Here is a 15,453-nt window from a genome sequence, read left to right on the forward strand (position 1 = left end):
GTTTATCGCGAGCCAATAGTCCCGCCGCGATATTTGTAATGGCGACTTGCCCGTGCGGTATCGAAGGAGTCGGCGAATCATGCATCGCCGGGCGCAGGCTCCGTGCCCAGAAGTGAAGGATCCGTTGACCGTAAGCGGAATGGCAGGTCGGGGCGGGCTTGTCAGGCGTTGCTAGCCACTCGAGTGTGGTTGGCGTGGGGTCAGAAATAGAGTTAGAGTTTGGCGGCGCGTACAATCTGTCGCTGTAACAGTCGGCAAGTATACTTTCCGACACGCAAGGTTGGAGGCGTAAGGTAGATATGCAATGCAAAGCTGATCATGTGGGCGACTGCGGGGGTGCACGGAGCTAGGCTACATGGCGGCAAGGGGGTGCGACGAGGAAGCGAGTTGCGCTGGCGTTGCGTGCTATACGCGCTCCGCTATAACGTTCACCTGCCCCGTTACACAAGCACGTGGGTGGGGTTACACCGCATGCCCGCCGTATCCGTCCGCGACTAGCCTACCCGTACCGGCTGTCGTCGAGAAAGTCACATCAGGCCATGTCATTTCTGCCCTGCCCCGACCATGTCACCACTCTACCTGAGGGCTCGATACGAAATGAATGCTCAGACTCATCGCATGTTTCCTGCAAGCCATTGCCGTAGCGGTTTTACATAGACAGGAGAGACAGGATCGAGTCACATCCCCTTCGCCCAGCACACACGCAATACCTCGCTACCAGCACCAGCCCTTGCATCGCGATGAGATGTCGCAGGGCCTCTTCGCTCGCTTCTAGAAGGCCGTTACGACCATGTCCATGTCGTCGGCGAGCGCATGCGACCGGGGTCCTCGCCTCACTTCCTTACCTTGCATCCAGGGTCCAAACTTGCAAATGGTGGTCTGCCCAGTCGCACGTTTCCATCGAGTAAGTCAGTCGATACAGAGTACACGACACGCCCTCCAGCCTGCGTCGAGAAACAGGCGCCAACCCGCGCATCGCCGCGCGTCCCGTGCTCCTCCAGTCCAGTCCAGCGCAATTCACGCACCCTTGGGCCGCATCAGCAGATGCTCAGTAGCCGAGGTTATCGCACAGACGGGTGTGTAAATCTTATACCGAAAAGATGCGCAGTGCATGGAGGAATTGAGGGCCCCACATGAGCAGATGCGTCTCCAGCCGTTCCTTCCTTCGAACCGAACGGCGCCTGGCCGGCTCGGATACTGGCGGCTTCCGGGGCGAGGGGCGGGCCGAGGGTCGGGAGGGTGCCGAAGCGGGTAGTTAGGGGAGGAAAGGATGGGAGGGTGGATGGGAAGGGGATGGGATATGGGTGGTGCAGGTGTTTGTCTAGATATGATAGGTATAGAGCGTCGCTACTTACAGTGCTACGGAAGAAGATGACTTTCACATCTCGAAATTGCACGCGAGAGCAGAGTGGACTGGCGATTATGTCTCCAGCTAATCATCGCTTTGACAGGTTTAGCATCCAACAACACATTTCCACCATGCTATCTCCCCGAAACCAGTCAGCGAATTATGTACCCGCCGATAGTAAAGATAGGACATCAACATGGGTGCTCGCCGCTAAGCTTGTGCACCGCACCGATATCGACTTGCGGCTCCGTCCCGCCGACTGAGGACGTCTTGACCGTGGCGCGCCGGCGTGCCTTCGGCTTCATGTCCACGACGCACGTCGTTGCCCCCTTCCCTGTTCGTTTGCACGGCCAGCACAGCACAGCACAGCACAGACAACCCTCACAGCTCAGGCCACGGAGTCACGGACACAGTTCACTCGCGTTCGGTCCTATGTCGCTGCTATGCAATGCATGCAATGCACATCGAAGCAGGCTCAGCATCACATCATCCAAAGGCCCGAATATCCTCGGATCATGCCGTGTAAATGATACCTGTGTGGACGGAACGTAAGACAGCGGTGCCTTGCCTTGCTGGGCAGCAGTCCACTCCACTCCATTATACGAGACGATTGGGGGTTAGACTCCGCGATCTGGGGCGTAGACCTCGCAATATATTACTCAGGCTGGACGATATTGTCTCTGTGCGGGAGTCATGTATGCTATCTATCTATCTATCTATTGCTGTTTGAGCACGTTCGCATTCGCGTCAGATGCGCTGGATGGATGGAAGCGTGTTGTGACATCGTATCGTATCACGACGTTGCAAATGCGGAGGCAGCACGGAGGATGCAGCTGCACCGCCCCCACATACTTGTACCATCCCATGCCCACTGCGCAGCACTAGCGACGGTTTCCTCTTTCGGGGGACCCTGCGTCGCGTCTCATGCATCAAAGCCAGTACCAGTGTGCCATGTGAGTCTTGCCCTCAAGCTTCTGCGCTTTCTCCTAAGCATCAATCAGGACAGGTATGTAATCCTACATCTGCTCTCCTCCCAAGGCGTTACGTTACTATCCTTTACGGGCATGCCGACCGCATCAATATGCCAATACGCCAAGTCCCCTTCCTTGCGCGCAGGAAGCGAAGTCCACCGGAGGAGCCGGCCGACAAGGGAAGGACTTGGCGAATCGCACCGATGCCGTGGAAATGGGAGGTTCCTACCGTGGTATGCGATACGATCAGCCCGTCTCCCTTTTGCCGGCCGGGATGTGGGGTTTCTGTTCGCGAAGAGGCGACGCTCGTCCGGGTGTTGCGTTGTTGATTTTCGGCACTTTCTTTCTGATGTCACGTGCAGTGAGGCAACGCTCGTATGGGAAGAGGTGCAATGTGATTTATTCGTGTTCTGTGATGTACTTCTTTTTCAGGCACTTTTTATCACGTGCTGGTAGGCAACCCGAGGTCGTGGGAACTGCTTTCATGTGACTTGTTGGGTAGGTAGTATTCTGATGAGCGGCGAAGCCTAGAATGAAACCATGGTACGCTATGAAGTAGTGATGTCTAGGAGGGGACTGTGGATGGTGAAGGGGCTATTTGCTAGCACGGAGAGCTGCTCGTGGTCAGCCTCTGCATCGCCATGCTCATCTTCCACCCCTTTTTCCGCATACTCGCTTGGTGCATCGTGCTTCCTTTGTGATTGGGAATGCCTCCTGTAGAGTAACTACTCAGGTGCTCTCCTTGAGGTGGGTTCGTACGAGGATTGTAGTAACAAGGTAGCGTAGCGATGCCTCTTTTGTTTTTTCAAGTCACTATTTCGTTCGTGCCCTCTACACCAGTCTTCCAAAACAGTAGTTTCGGTTGTGTTCTTTCTATTTTTTCACCTCCAGTGGAATACATGCCCAAATGCACACCTTGGGATTGGATTTCATGAAGTGTGCAGCAACAAGGTAGCGTAGCAATACTTACTGTCGTCTTTTCGAATCATCATTTTTCCTGTCCTCTGCACTCGCTTTTCGAAGCGTTAGATATCGATTGTTTTGGTCAATTCATCATGGTCAGGAGTCTCGGTGCGTCAGTATCCTGCACGATGGAGTAGTGCGTTGAAATACTCGGATTACCAGTGCGCAGCTACAAGAGTTGGGATATTAAGTTGGGCGTTGCGGCTTTCGTCTTTTCATGTTCCCTGCTTTGGTCCTTCGAAGCGGTAAATTCGATTGTTCTTTTTTTCACCTCGGGTGGAGTATATGCACAGAGACACACCTTGAGGTGGGATTGTTTGAGGTTTGTAGCAACAAGGCGGTGTGGCAATGCTTACTATCCTGTTTTTAAGTCGTTATTTCATTTATATCCTCTGCTCTAGCCTTTCAAAGTGTTAGATATCGATTCAACTTTGGCATTCTAGCATTATCAGAAGTCTCGGTGCATCGGTATCCTGCACGATTGAGTAGTGCATTAAGATACTCGGATTTTCAATAGGCAGCGAGAAGAGTTAGAATGCTAAGTTGGGCGTTCAGTACCTGTCATGGGGTTACACGAAGTACTGAGAGCCTGACAACACGTCACGGCCGCACTCGCCAAACGGGGACAGCAAGATGTGATGGGCTTCCAAGGTTGTACAACTGCCATGCGTCACGGTTGCCTATTGTGACTCCACGAACCCAACGGAGCATGCACATCAGAACTCTTGCTCGCATCGCCCTCTTCTTAGCCAACACCTCCTATACAGCTGTAACACGCTCCTTTGTATCTTTATAGCAGATAGCAACCACGGGTTGCTTCAAGTCGGCACACGACCGCAAGTCACGGCCTCGGGAAAGCGCGATGCACCACCACGAGCGCCATCCTAGAGGCCATGCTCACCCTCCCACCCTTTTGCCACGGTGGCCAGAGAACGCTCACTACGCGCCCAACTATCCTATCTACCCACTGGGACCTGCGCCGGCACCGATTCTCCATTTCCCCCTCGCAGCAGTACCATATGCGGCCGTCTTCGCCCCTCAACCTCCGCACCGCCATGTGAAGACACCTCCGCCTCCAAGACAGATGCAGCCGCAGCCGCAGCTCCGCCACAAGATCAGTATACCGAAGAAACAGGTCCATTTCAATTTGCCGCTTCGAAATGCTCCTCAGAAACAACCGCAACGCAAACCTAGCCAGGTAAGCTCCATTCTTGAGTAACCCAAATGATAGCTCGCATGGAGAACACACAAGGTTAACGTACATGATACTGAACATTCTATGCAGGCCCGCCTACCAAACCACCACCATCCAGTAGCTCACGCCCAAGCACCGCGAAACCCCCGCCAACAGCCCGCTGCTCCTCTTCCTCGCGCCGCCCACGCACCGCGCGCCCGCCCATCTCATGCCAACCTCCGCCACCAGCCCGCCGCTCCTCTCCCCGCGCCGCCCACCCAACCATCTGGATCATCACCTTCGCCCACACAAAAGCAAACTCCCCAGCCGCAGTCCAAAAGATACTCACCACCGAGCTCCCCCAGGCACACCCCACCTCTACACCATCCACGCCTACAACTACACGCCCCCACCCCCGCACATCTGCGACGCATACTCCGGCGTCTCGCCCATCGTCCAGGACTACGTGATGCGCGACCCGCGCGCCAAAAAAGCCGTCGCCGACGCAACACACGAGCTTCTCTCCTTCGGCCGGCGCGAGATGAAAAAGGAGAAAGACGGCGGCCGCCCGAGGAGGGATGTCGCGCTAAGTGTGTGCTGTCTGTACGGGACGCACCGCAGCGTCAGCATTGCGGAGAGGATTGCGCAAGGGTTGATGGGCATGAAGCTGGGGGTGAGGGTCGTGGTGAGGCATGTTCATCGCATTAGGGGGGCTAAGGACCTGCGCTGATTACAAAAGGGCTTGGATAACAAGAAGATGCAGAGGGGAAAGATGTGATATGATGGACTGGTTGTGAGAAGATACCCTAGATACCCTAGATACCCTAGATACCCCTATTCCAAAGTTTCTATGCCATCATCATCAACTGTGCAGCACCGTGCTTAATATAGAGAGTCCTGCGCACAAAAATTGTCACCGCGACAGTTTGATTTAGAGGCAGAAGAGCTTGTAACACATACTTCTGCGCAATGGTTTCCTGAAGATCTATAAGGCTATAAGCATTTATGTTTCCGCAGAGTACGGCACGAACAGCAAAATCTCCGAGGACGCGCATTTAGTAAATAAAACCAATAAAAAAAAGCATAGGTTACTAACAATACGAAAGCAGGACCGAACGTAGCAGACACTCAGACAAAAGACACCTCAGTCGCACCACCTCCTCCCCTTACGCACATACAGAGACCATGCTTGCTCTAGCTAGCGGACCTCTCGCAAACAACTTATCCTCCAGCTCCGGAAGTGTGAAGTGAGGTCGCCTATACGTGTAACCCACGAAAGCACCTGACGAAGAGCATAAGTAAGTCATGTATCGGGGGCTCTATGGGATGACTTGCCTTTCTTTCTCAGCTCCAATACCGTCTTTCCAACCTGAGGATCCCGAAGAAGCTTGTCCCTTGGCCTCTTCTTCTCCTTCTTTCTCCTCTGAATCTTCTTGATACCCTTCGCTGGACTTTGCGGCGGTGTAGGTAAGTCTGCCCCACCGTCGCCATCCCCTACCTTCTGTTCGCTAGCAGCCACATCACCCTCTGCGGGTGCATGATCGTAACTCGAAGAATCCAGGTGGTCTGATTCGCTCATTATGTCGGCCTCGTCATCGAAGTACTTGGTGATTGGTTGGCCGCCGTGGACGCGGGGCACGAACGGTGGACTTGTGAGGTGCAGATTCTGCCACTGGATCGTACGGAAGAAAGGGTGTTTCTTGATGTCTTCGGCGTCGTTGGAGAAGACGATGTGGCCGGTGCAGTTGAAGTTACGAACGCGACGGGGACCGAGGGCACGGTCGCGCAGTACCCAATCATTCTCTCGGTAGCGCTTTGCAGAGAGGCGGTCGGAGCGGTCCTCTAGAAGGTGCATCATGAGATCGATGGCGTGGCGGGATACTGGCATAAGGGGCACCTAGATATGGTACAGTCAGCTTCAATGCGTCCAACGTCTGCTGAATGAACTCTACCCGATCCATGTTTGGTCTAGCATAGCGTTGCTCTGGTGGAAATCTCAACCAACGTTTGTGTTGCTGAAGCGGTCAACGAAGAAACATGCTGCAACCATTGATTACTACATACCAAGATCCGTGTTTTAGTCGCCTGTCGGTTCTCGCAAAAGAATGGAGTACATCCATATAGGCACTCGTAGAGGATGATGCCAATGCTCCACTAGTCGCATCTTCCATCGTAGCTTTCGCCTTTGATAACCTCTGGTGCCATGTACTGACTAGTGCCGACCTAAACGATGTGGTGAGCCCATGTCTTTGAGATAATGTATACAGTTTGACTCACCACGCTCTTTGCAAATTGGCGTTTTTGGGTCCGATTGAGCCAGTCGAGAATAGGCCCGCTTGCGCCATCTTGTTTGGCTACGAATCTATCGCGAGGAGCCCTTCCATTGATTAGGTCAATCGCCTTTCGGCGCTCCCGCTTCTCCTCTTCCTCTTGGCAGTCTTGAGCATCACCTTGTACCTGCAGGTCCAGATCGCGGAGCAGAGCGTATCGCTGCTCGTTGTAGTATGTCTGATTGTGAGTCCAGTGACCATCGAATGCGAGACCAAAGTCAGAGATTTTCAGATGACCGGAAGATGTGATAAGGAAGTTGTCGGGTTTGATATCTCGATGAATCCAGTTCATCTTGTGCGCCTCTTCGATGCAAAGAATCATCTCGGCGATGTACCATTTCGCGACACCCTCGTCAAGGATATCTTCGCGCAGCAGCAAGCCTAAGAAGTCGCCTCCGACCATGTACTCCATGACCTGCATTGCTGTTAGAGTGCGGGTCTCATGCAAAGATGTTGGTTATGGCTTACCAGGTACAAATTATTGTTGTCTTGGAAGCTCGCGATCAGCGGGACTACCCATTTCGAGTTCTCGGAAGCGACCAAGAAATCGCGTTCAGCGCGTAAATGGCCTTCTTGGCTATTGCGGAGCATGTCGGATTTGCGAATAACCTTCATGGCGAAGACCTGCTTCTGAGCTCCTGGACCTCCGGTTTCACTCGTACCGTCCACGTAGGATGTTTTGTCAGAGCTGCTCCCAGTAGAGTACCCGCTAGCGCTGGACGGGTCGCTCTTCTCGCGCACAAGTCGGACGACTCCGAAACTTCCCTTGCCCAGAACGCGGACAATATCATAGTTTGAAATATGCACTCCCTTAGTCTTCTGTCGCATGAGACTTTTGGATTTCAGAACACGTGTCTGGCGAAGGTGATTGCTCTCCGCACGATGCCACTCTTGTCTCGCCTGTTGGCGTTGCTCATTTGGAAGCGCCATGGCGAACAATTTGCGCTCAAGGTTACGCCTGCGCATCGAGCGAGGGCACGAATTGACCCCAAGCAACGCATTGAAGTGTGACTCGAAGAAGACCTTTGCAGCAGCAGCATTCTCGACGGTTGCAATTGATGGTTTCGACAGCATGGGAGAATCTTGACGGGGGAAAACCAACCACTGGCATTTCAGCTGCTCGCTCGATAGCTCATATATCGGAGAACCTCCTGTCGAGACATTACGGAGACTGTGCTGCGCTCGCTGTGTTGTCTCACCGGATAGCGGTGCACCGGATGACATGAGTGAGGTCGGAGTCGTTGACATTGACTGTAGGCTGAGCAGATTGCTGCTTCCGACCAGACTTGAGACCTGAGAGGGCAGACTTGGAACATCAATCATGGTGCCTTGCACCGGAGGCGCCTCGGCTGTATCCTCGAGCTGTTGCGCCTGAGTGGCTCAATGTCAGCAACACAACGTACACATTGAATTTCTCCAAGCGGCTCACAAGATTGAAGTTGGGCACGGTGGGTCGGGGCTTTAGCTTGGGCCTGTGGATCACAGTAGAATTGTGCAGCAGGCTGGACGACATCCTCCATGTGAGCTGTTGTGAAAGACCGGGTGTCGACCGGCTTGTATGCAGCGCCGCTGGACGTTTGTCTCTAGTATCCATTGCCGGCTCTGACTCGCCATCAAATCCGGCTGCACTGGGAAGCTGCAGCATCGATGACGCCTCCTGGCGTAACGTGTAAGGCGGTTCGATCATCGGAATCTCGCCAACACTGGGGCACTGCGAAGCCGAAATTACCTCCGACGGACTAGCTGGGGCGGTGGCAGCACGCTGCGTGCTATCCGAAGTGTTCGTATTGGAGCTACAGTTTTCAACAATAAGTGGTCTGGAGCCGAGCCCCGAGCCTGCGCATAGTCAGCATCGAGCAATTCGGGTCTTTGTACCAACACACCTTTGCCGCTTCGAAAGATGGACCAGATCTTGATGCTTCCTCGGCGTAGGTTGGTGAACGTGCGAGATGACGGGAGGCTGGCCCTGACTGGCGGCGGTTTGACGGAGGATCCAGAATGGCGGCTCCTGCTGCGCTCAAGAATTCGGACTTTGCCTTTGTCTTGCGAGGATACAATGGGATTGTGGGCGTCTTTCCGCTTCCTAATCGCAACGAGGGACACCATATTGGTAGCTAGGAATGGATAGGCGCCTGTACCCTGCCATTCGTGCACGGTCAGTCAACGTCAACCTGCGGACATCATGGCGGGACTCACCGTATTAATACCTGTGCAATAGGAGACCGAACCTGAGCGATGCGATCACCGAGAGGATGGCGATGTGGGAGGCTGGTGGAAGTGTGCATAGCTCAGAGATGCAGGCGCCCGGACCTAGAAGTGAGGAAAGAACGCACGCAGATATTGGAAGGAACAACGAGTTGGGAACCAAAAAGGCTAGAGCAAGCGAGCAGAAGGAGCAACCAACGCAATTGTCACCACAGCTGTCAATATCTACATGAAAGGCCTTTGCCAAATGGTAGATTGCTAAACGAGCGTCCTTGTCCGTTCTATCATCTTTTTATCAGCCTCATCATGGCTGCCAGTAGAGCATTCACGTTGCGATGATAGTAAAGTTGCATTTGACAATTAGCACGAGGGCTACCCATAGGTTTATTGGATGGATGTTTTGAACAAGGCGAGAAAAGAAGTGTGGGAGTACGAATGGACCAAGAAGGGAGAGTTTATATGCGACAGGCGGTCTCGCTGGACTAGGAACCAAAAAAAAGTAGCGGGTCCAAAGTCTCGAGCATTGATGCTCCCGTACATCTAGCCGACTCAGTGAATTTGCACCATGCACTTCTTCCGGTTCGAAATTTGATTGAGTACTGAGATGACGCGCTACAGTGGGGGAAAGCAGCATCACAAACATGTTGCGTTTGTATCCATCTTTTCGAAGACTCCATACGCGTTTCTCATGTTTCTTTTGGACGACAGCTTAGGGTCACATACCCCGATTGCAAACGCGCTTTTAGTAGGCACGAGGATGAAGTGTGAAGACGGGAATTGAGAGGAGGTGGAGAATTTATATGCGCAGGCTTTCGACCAGGTGATCGGCTAGAAGCGCGACTCACACACAATTCAAAGTGTATGCTTGACTAGTGTGGAGAGTCGTGTTAAACACTGCTTCTTGTTCGAACCACAACCTTATCTGATAAGCGCTAAAGGTGACGCATGTATCGTGACGTGTCCGTTCTGTCCGCCAATCGACTCATCCTTCGGTGTTTCCGGTCGACGCACATTGTGCATCATTGTAACAGTACCTGTCGTGATGGTGGATATCGGATCCTGAAATATGTCCGTCTGATCGGAGGTTCTTTGACACGCGACACTTTACCCAATGAAGCTTAGCTCAGGAGCGCGGATGACATCATCTGTAAGCCTACGCTACCGCTTCTCCGACGGAAATTTCCCGTGCTCCCAATGTTGCTCTACACTGCCAACTCAGTACGCAAATTAATATGGCACACAGCCAGGGTCGTGACGCGATGCCTCTCCAGGAGCTACAGCAACAATCTTCTAGCCAACATGAACAACATGAGGGTCAAGGTCCTGCACAGCGAGAGCGAGATCGAAAGAGGTTGCTAGCTCTTACCGGTTCAGCATTGTCTCAATTGCCAATATGGGGTAACCATTCCCAGATGGTTGATCGACCTTAACTCATGCGCATAGGTTTCGCCATGAGCTACGGCGTACTGCAGGAGTATTACTTTGATCATTGGACCCTACAAGGCGGTCGCGAGCTCACAGGCATCATCGGAACGACATCTAACGGAGTTATGTACCTCTCGATGCCGTTGCTCTTCGCCTTATTCACAAGACGGTGGGCACGATATCGCCAAACAGCAGCTGCATTTGGCGCTATCCTTGCATGCGCCAGCTTCATGTTGTCGTCCCTTAGCACGCACGTCTGGCACCTCATCGCAACGCAGGGTGTTTTGGCGGCCCTAGGCTGTGCACTTGTGTTCAGTCCGCTCACCCTATCGCTCGGCGAATGGTTCAACACGAACAACAGGATCTGCAATCGAGCCGTGGCTTTCGGTATATGCTTGTCTACAAAGAACATCGTAGGATCTGCTTGTCCCTTCTTCTTCCGCGGTCTCCTTGATAGCCACGGCTTCCGTACAACCTTGATAGCTTGGGGCGGCTTGATGATAGGTACCGCGTTGCTATCCATATCCATGATTGCGACTCCTCCTTCAAGCTTGAACATGAGCGATACTCGCGGACGCAAGATCCCTTGGCAATTTCTGAAACACAAAACCTTTTGGATCTATAGTACTGCCACCTTGCTTCAGAGTGCGGGGTATGGTATTCCGCAAACGTACCTTAGCGAGTATGCCAGGAACGTATCCGCACTGTCGCCAACTTTCTCGACATTACTGATTACTCTCATCAACATACCAGGGATATGCTCTTCGACCTTCTTCGGGTTTCTGAGCGACAACAAGTACCTGCAATTGTCCGCTCAAACCGTCACCGCGATATCGGCAATAAGCTCTGCACTTGCTGCATTCCTATTCTGGGGCTTTGCTGCTCGGGGAGGCACAGCTTTACTGGTACTGTTTGCAATCACGTTCGGGTTCTTCGCCAGCGGGTATAGCGCAACCTGGGGCCGAACGATGAACGATATGGAGCAAGAAGCTGCAGAAAGGAATGAAGCCATTGATAGCGGAGTCTTGTATGGCCTGCTCAATGGTGCTCGAGGCATTGGTTATGTTGCAGGCGGACTTGTCAGTGTGCCTCTGGTGAAGGCAGGAAGCACGACCTCGCTTGGTCGCTTTGGCTATGGGACGACGTATGGGCCTTTGATCGTATTTACGGCACTATCTCTGGCCTGCGGCGGATGCGGCATCGTCTTCCGACCGAAGTGGAAGCGCATATTATCTATCCGATGATTGCGAAAGGGCAGCGACAACTGTTCCCATGCATTTTCCTCCAATAACATGCTCTTCTTTACTGGGTAGAATTCTCAACTACGAAGTTTTTGGCTAGAGGAAGGCTTCAATTGAAACATCTCGTAGAGGCTTGGTACGACAATGGCATATATCACAGAGAGTCCTCTGTATTCATACAGGACTGTTCTTCTACTTGGACAAAGGTGTTTTAAATAAGAAGCGTGGTACAGAACCCGCACAATCAACTCTCGTGAGTATAAACCTCCACAGTCCAAGCCGAAATGCCTTAATTGCTGTTGAGGTCAGGCCGGCAGGAACTCAATAGTCGTTGGAATTCCCGACGTAGAGCTGGTATGTTGTCGCCGTTGTGACCACGAATTCGGTATGTCATCGACTCTGATTCGTCGCCAAATTCGATATGTTATCGCCAAGCCAACATGTCCCACCTCCACCAATCCCAATTGCACAGTATACACTGGTCACCGATGACTGGGTTATATGCAATTTGAATGCAGGCTTACTTTGAAGCTCACAGGTCTCACTTCAGGGTTGCGGCGCAGATGTACAGTCCTTTTTTGGGGACTCCAAAAGGCTGGCTCGGGCTTCCACAGCTGAATAATATTACTTCTTATCGCGACTTGTCGACGACTTGGATTCCTCACTCAGCACGTTCTTATTATGGCCTGTGGATATGGGTGCTGTGGCGCCACTCCCGACCCTCAACCTATTCCGATTTCGCAGTCAACACAAGACAACGCAGACACTTGTTGCAGCGTTGAAGACGATCATTCAGGGAGTCCCATTGACGATTGCCCGGATGACTGTTGTGCTGAGCCGGCTCAAGACATACGACTGGAAGAGGACCGCCCTTCTTCAAGTGCTTCCGAGATCCCCAACTGTCGTGAAGGCACGCCCTCACCTTGCTGCGATCGTAAGCTCGTTCCGCGTTTCTTCCCCTCGAACCTTCGAACTAAAATATGCTACAGCCGAGAAGGCAACTGAAGGATCGTCCTCGCCTCCGCAGCGACCCGCATCGCGTACTTCGACGTATCGCTGCTCTCCGACGAAATCATGCTGTGCGCTTAAGCCCACCAACACATATGACCCGCAAGATACCAAAGGCTGCGCTGATGCTCACTGTGACGAAGTAAAATATTCGATCAGCACTGGTAATTGCGCTACGAAAAGGACGACCGTGATCGAAAAGGTCGCGGAGATTAAGACAGACGTGGTACATACCACTGACACCGAGCTAGGCCTCTCCGGCAAGGAACATGTTGTTCTCAGCATTTCAGGCATGACATGTACCGGATGTGAAACCAAGCTTTCGCGGACGTTGAAGACACTGCCGTCCGTCACGAAACTGAAGACAAGTCTGGTGCTGTCGAGGGCCGAATTCGTTTTGGACGTAGGCCTGCAGTCAGTTGATGGAGTAATAAGACACTTGGAACGAACAACCGAGTTCAAATGCGAGCGCATCACAAACCGCGGTTCTAGTCTCGACCTGGTTTGCGCCGGGTATGCCGAGGAGGTTAGCAAGGGCGATTGGCCGAGCGGTGTAATCGAAATACGGGCTGTTGACAAAAAGACAGTACGCGTCGATTTCGATGCGGAAGTTGTTGGCGCGCGGGACCTTGTCCAGAACGGTTGGCCACATCCCATGGAACTAGCACCGCTCAGTGTTGATCCTACTCTGGATGCTGGTGCCCGACATGTCCGTCATGTAGGATACATGACCTTGTTATCCATCGTCCTCACGATACCCGTATTAGTTCTATCATGGGCGCCATTGCCGAACAAGGAACAGAAGGAAATACGTTTTGCAACTGTTTCGTTGGTACTCGCCACCCTGGTCCAAGTCATTGTTGCCGGACCATTCTATCCGAAAGCCCTTAAAGCCTTGATCTTCTCGCGAGTAATAGAGATGGATCTTCTCATCGTCTTGAGCACGACTGCTGCATACGTTTTCTCAGTTGTGGCCTTTGGGTACCTCGTCACTCATCAACCGCTATCGACCGGTCAATTCTTCGAGACCAGTACGTTGCTGGTTACCCTCATTATGGTCGGTCGGTTCATCGCAGCCTTGGCCCGCCAAAAAGCTGTGGAATCGATATCTATCCGATCGCTACAAACCTCTTCTACGACCCTTGTCCTGGCAAATGGAGATGAAGCAGACATCGATACGAGACTTTTTCAGTATGGCGATGTCTTCAAAGTCTCCCCGGAGTGTCGCATCCCTACTGATGGAACGGTTCTATCAGGTGCCTCGGAGATCGACGAATCAATGCTTACTGGGGAGTCCAGACCCGTCGTAAAGTCAAAAGGATCTCAAGTCATTGCCGGATCCATCAATAGATCAGGAGTACTCACCGTAAAACTCACTCGCATCCCTGGAGATAACACTATCAGCACAATCGCCAGTATGGTTGATGAAGCCAAGCTGACGAAGCCAAAGATTCAGGCGATCGCTGACCAGGTAGCTACGTACTTCGTACCTGTAGTTGTATCTCTCACCATCATCGTCTTCTGTATCTGGCTCGCTATTGGTATCACGGTCCAGAAGAAGTCGGGATCAGAGGCGACAATTCAGTCTATCACGTACGCGATCACCGTCCTGATCGTATCTTGTCCGTGTGCCATTGGCCTTGCAGTACCGATGGTAATAGTAGTTGCCACCGGCGTGGCTTCCGAGAAGGGTGTCGTCTTCAGGTCTGCAGATGCAATCGAAATCGCGTGGAAGACTAGTGATGTGGTTTTTGACAAGACGGGTACCCTCACCCAAGGAAAACTCTCAGTTGCTGAGAGCGAGAGCCTCAATCCGTCAGTCGGTACCAAAGCCCTTCTCTTAGGTCTTGTTAAAGACAGCAAACATCCGGTTTCTGTTGCTGTTACGACCCATCTCAAATCACAAGGTGTGTCTGCCACGGCAATTTCGACTCCGAAGAATGTAGTCGGCAAAGGTGTCGAAGGTGCCTTCGTCGGTCGCACACTCCGCGCAGGTAATTCCACATGGCTGGGACTCACAGATCATCCTTCTGTCCAACCAGTCCTCTCTCGAGGCTACACGGCTTTCTGCTTCGCCATAAACGGCGAATTGGCGGCTGTATTTGGCCTTCAAGATGCGCTGCGAGAGGATGCGCTCACCACGGTGGCCAAGCTCCAAGAACGCAACATCGCGGTCCATGTACTCTCAGGTGATGACGACGGCGCTGTCCGCGCGGTCACAGCCCGGCTCAGTATCCCCTCTGCCAACGTCCGATCACGCTGTACCCCGGCAGAGAAACAAGCCTACATCAAAGGCCTCCTCTCCACAATTGACACACGCGGGTCCAAGAAGAAGCAAAGCCAACCCATCGTCATGTTCTGCGGAGACGGAACGAACGACGCAGTCGCGCTCGCCCAAGCCTCCATCGGCGTCCACATGAGCGGCGGAACCGACGTGGCCAAATCCGCGGCAGACATTGTGCTCATGCGTCCAAGCCTGGCTGGCATTCTCGTTGCCATGGCTGTCAGTCGCAAATCAATGCACCGTATCGCGTTCAATTTTGGGTGGAGCTTCGTGTACAACTTGTTTGCAATTCTACTTGCGGCGGGTGCTTTCGTGCATGCGAGGATCCCGCCCGAGTTTGCGGGGCTGGGTGAGCTGGTGAGCGTGCTGCCAGTGGTTGCCGCTGGGATACTCCTCAAGTGGGTGAAGATCTAGGCAGCGGGGGAGGTGTAGGCATGGAGGAAGGAGCTCGGACTTCGCTTCTTCGACTCCAGTGCACCCATAAGTTTTTTTAATCCCCTTTCG

At 52.9% G+C, this 15,453-nt stretch overlaps 3 protein-coding genes across 3 annotated transcripts; 1 reads left to right on the plus strand and 2 right to left on the minus strand.

Moving 5' to 3' along the window:
- Positions 1–5,759: 5,759 nt before the first annotated feature.
- N0V89_010281 (uncharacterized protein) lies at positions 5,760–6,417 on the minus strand (the record flags this gene model as incomplete). Its single annotated transcript, XM_056219025.1, has 2 exons — positions 5,760–6,353; positions 6,409–6,417. 2 exons carry the CDS (start codon positions 6,415–6,417, stop codon positions 5,760–5,762), a joined length of 603 nt encoding a protein of 200 aa, XP_056066152.1.
- Positions 6,418–6,679: 262 nt separating this feature from the next.
- N0V89_010282 (uncharacterized protein) lies at positions 6,680–8,306 on the minus strand (the record flags this gene model as incomplete). The annotated part of the gene is made up of 3 exons (XM_056219026.1): positions 6,680–7,201; positions 7,255–8,157; positions 8,190–8,306. 3 exons carry the CDS (start codon positions 8,304–8,306, stop codon positions 6,680–6,682), a joined length of 1,542 nt encoding a protein of 513 aa, XP_056066153.1.
- A 4,425-nt stretch (positions 8,307–12,731) lies between these two features.
- N0V89_010283 (uncharacterized protein) lies at positions 12,732–15,363 on the plus strand (the record flags this gene model as incomplete). Its single annotated transcript, XM_056219027.1, has 2 exons — positions 12,732–12,736; positions 12,825–15,363. The coding sequence occupies 2 exons, from the start codon at positions 12,732–12,734 to the stop codon at positions 15,361–15,363; spliced, it is 2,544 nt and encodes an 847-aa protein (XP_056066154.1).
- Positions 15,364–15,453: the final 90 nt, after the last annotated feature.

The sequence above is a fragment of the Didymosphaeria variabile genome (genome assembly GCF_027946475.1).
Source record: "Didymosphaeria variabile strain IMI 356815 chromosome Unknown scaffold_8, whole genome shotgun sequence".
In the NCBI taxonomy this organism is placed as follows: domain Eukaryota; kingdom Fungi; phylum Ascomycota; class Dothideomycetes; order Pleosporales; family Didymosphaeriaceae; genus Didymosphaeria; species Didymosphaeria variabile.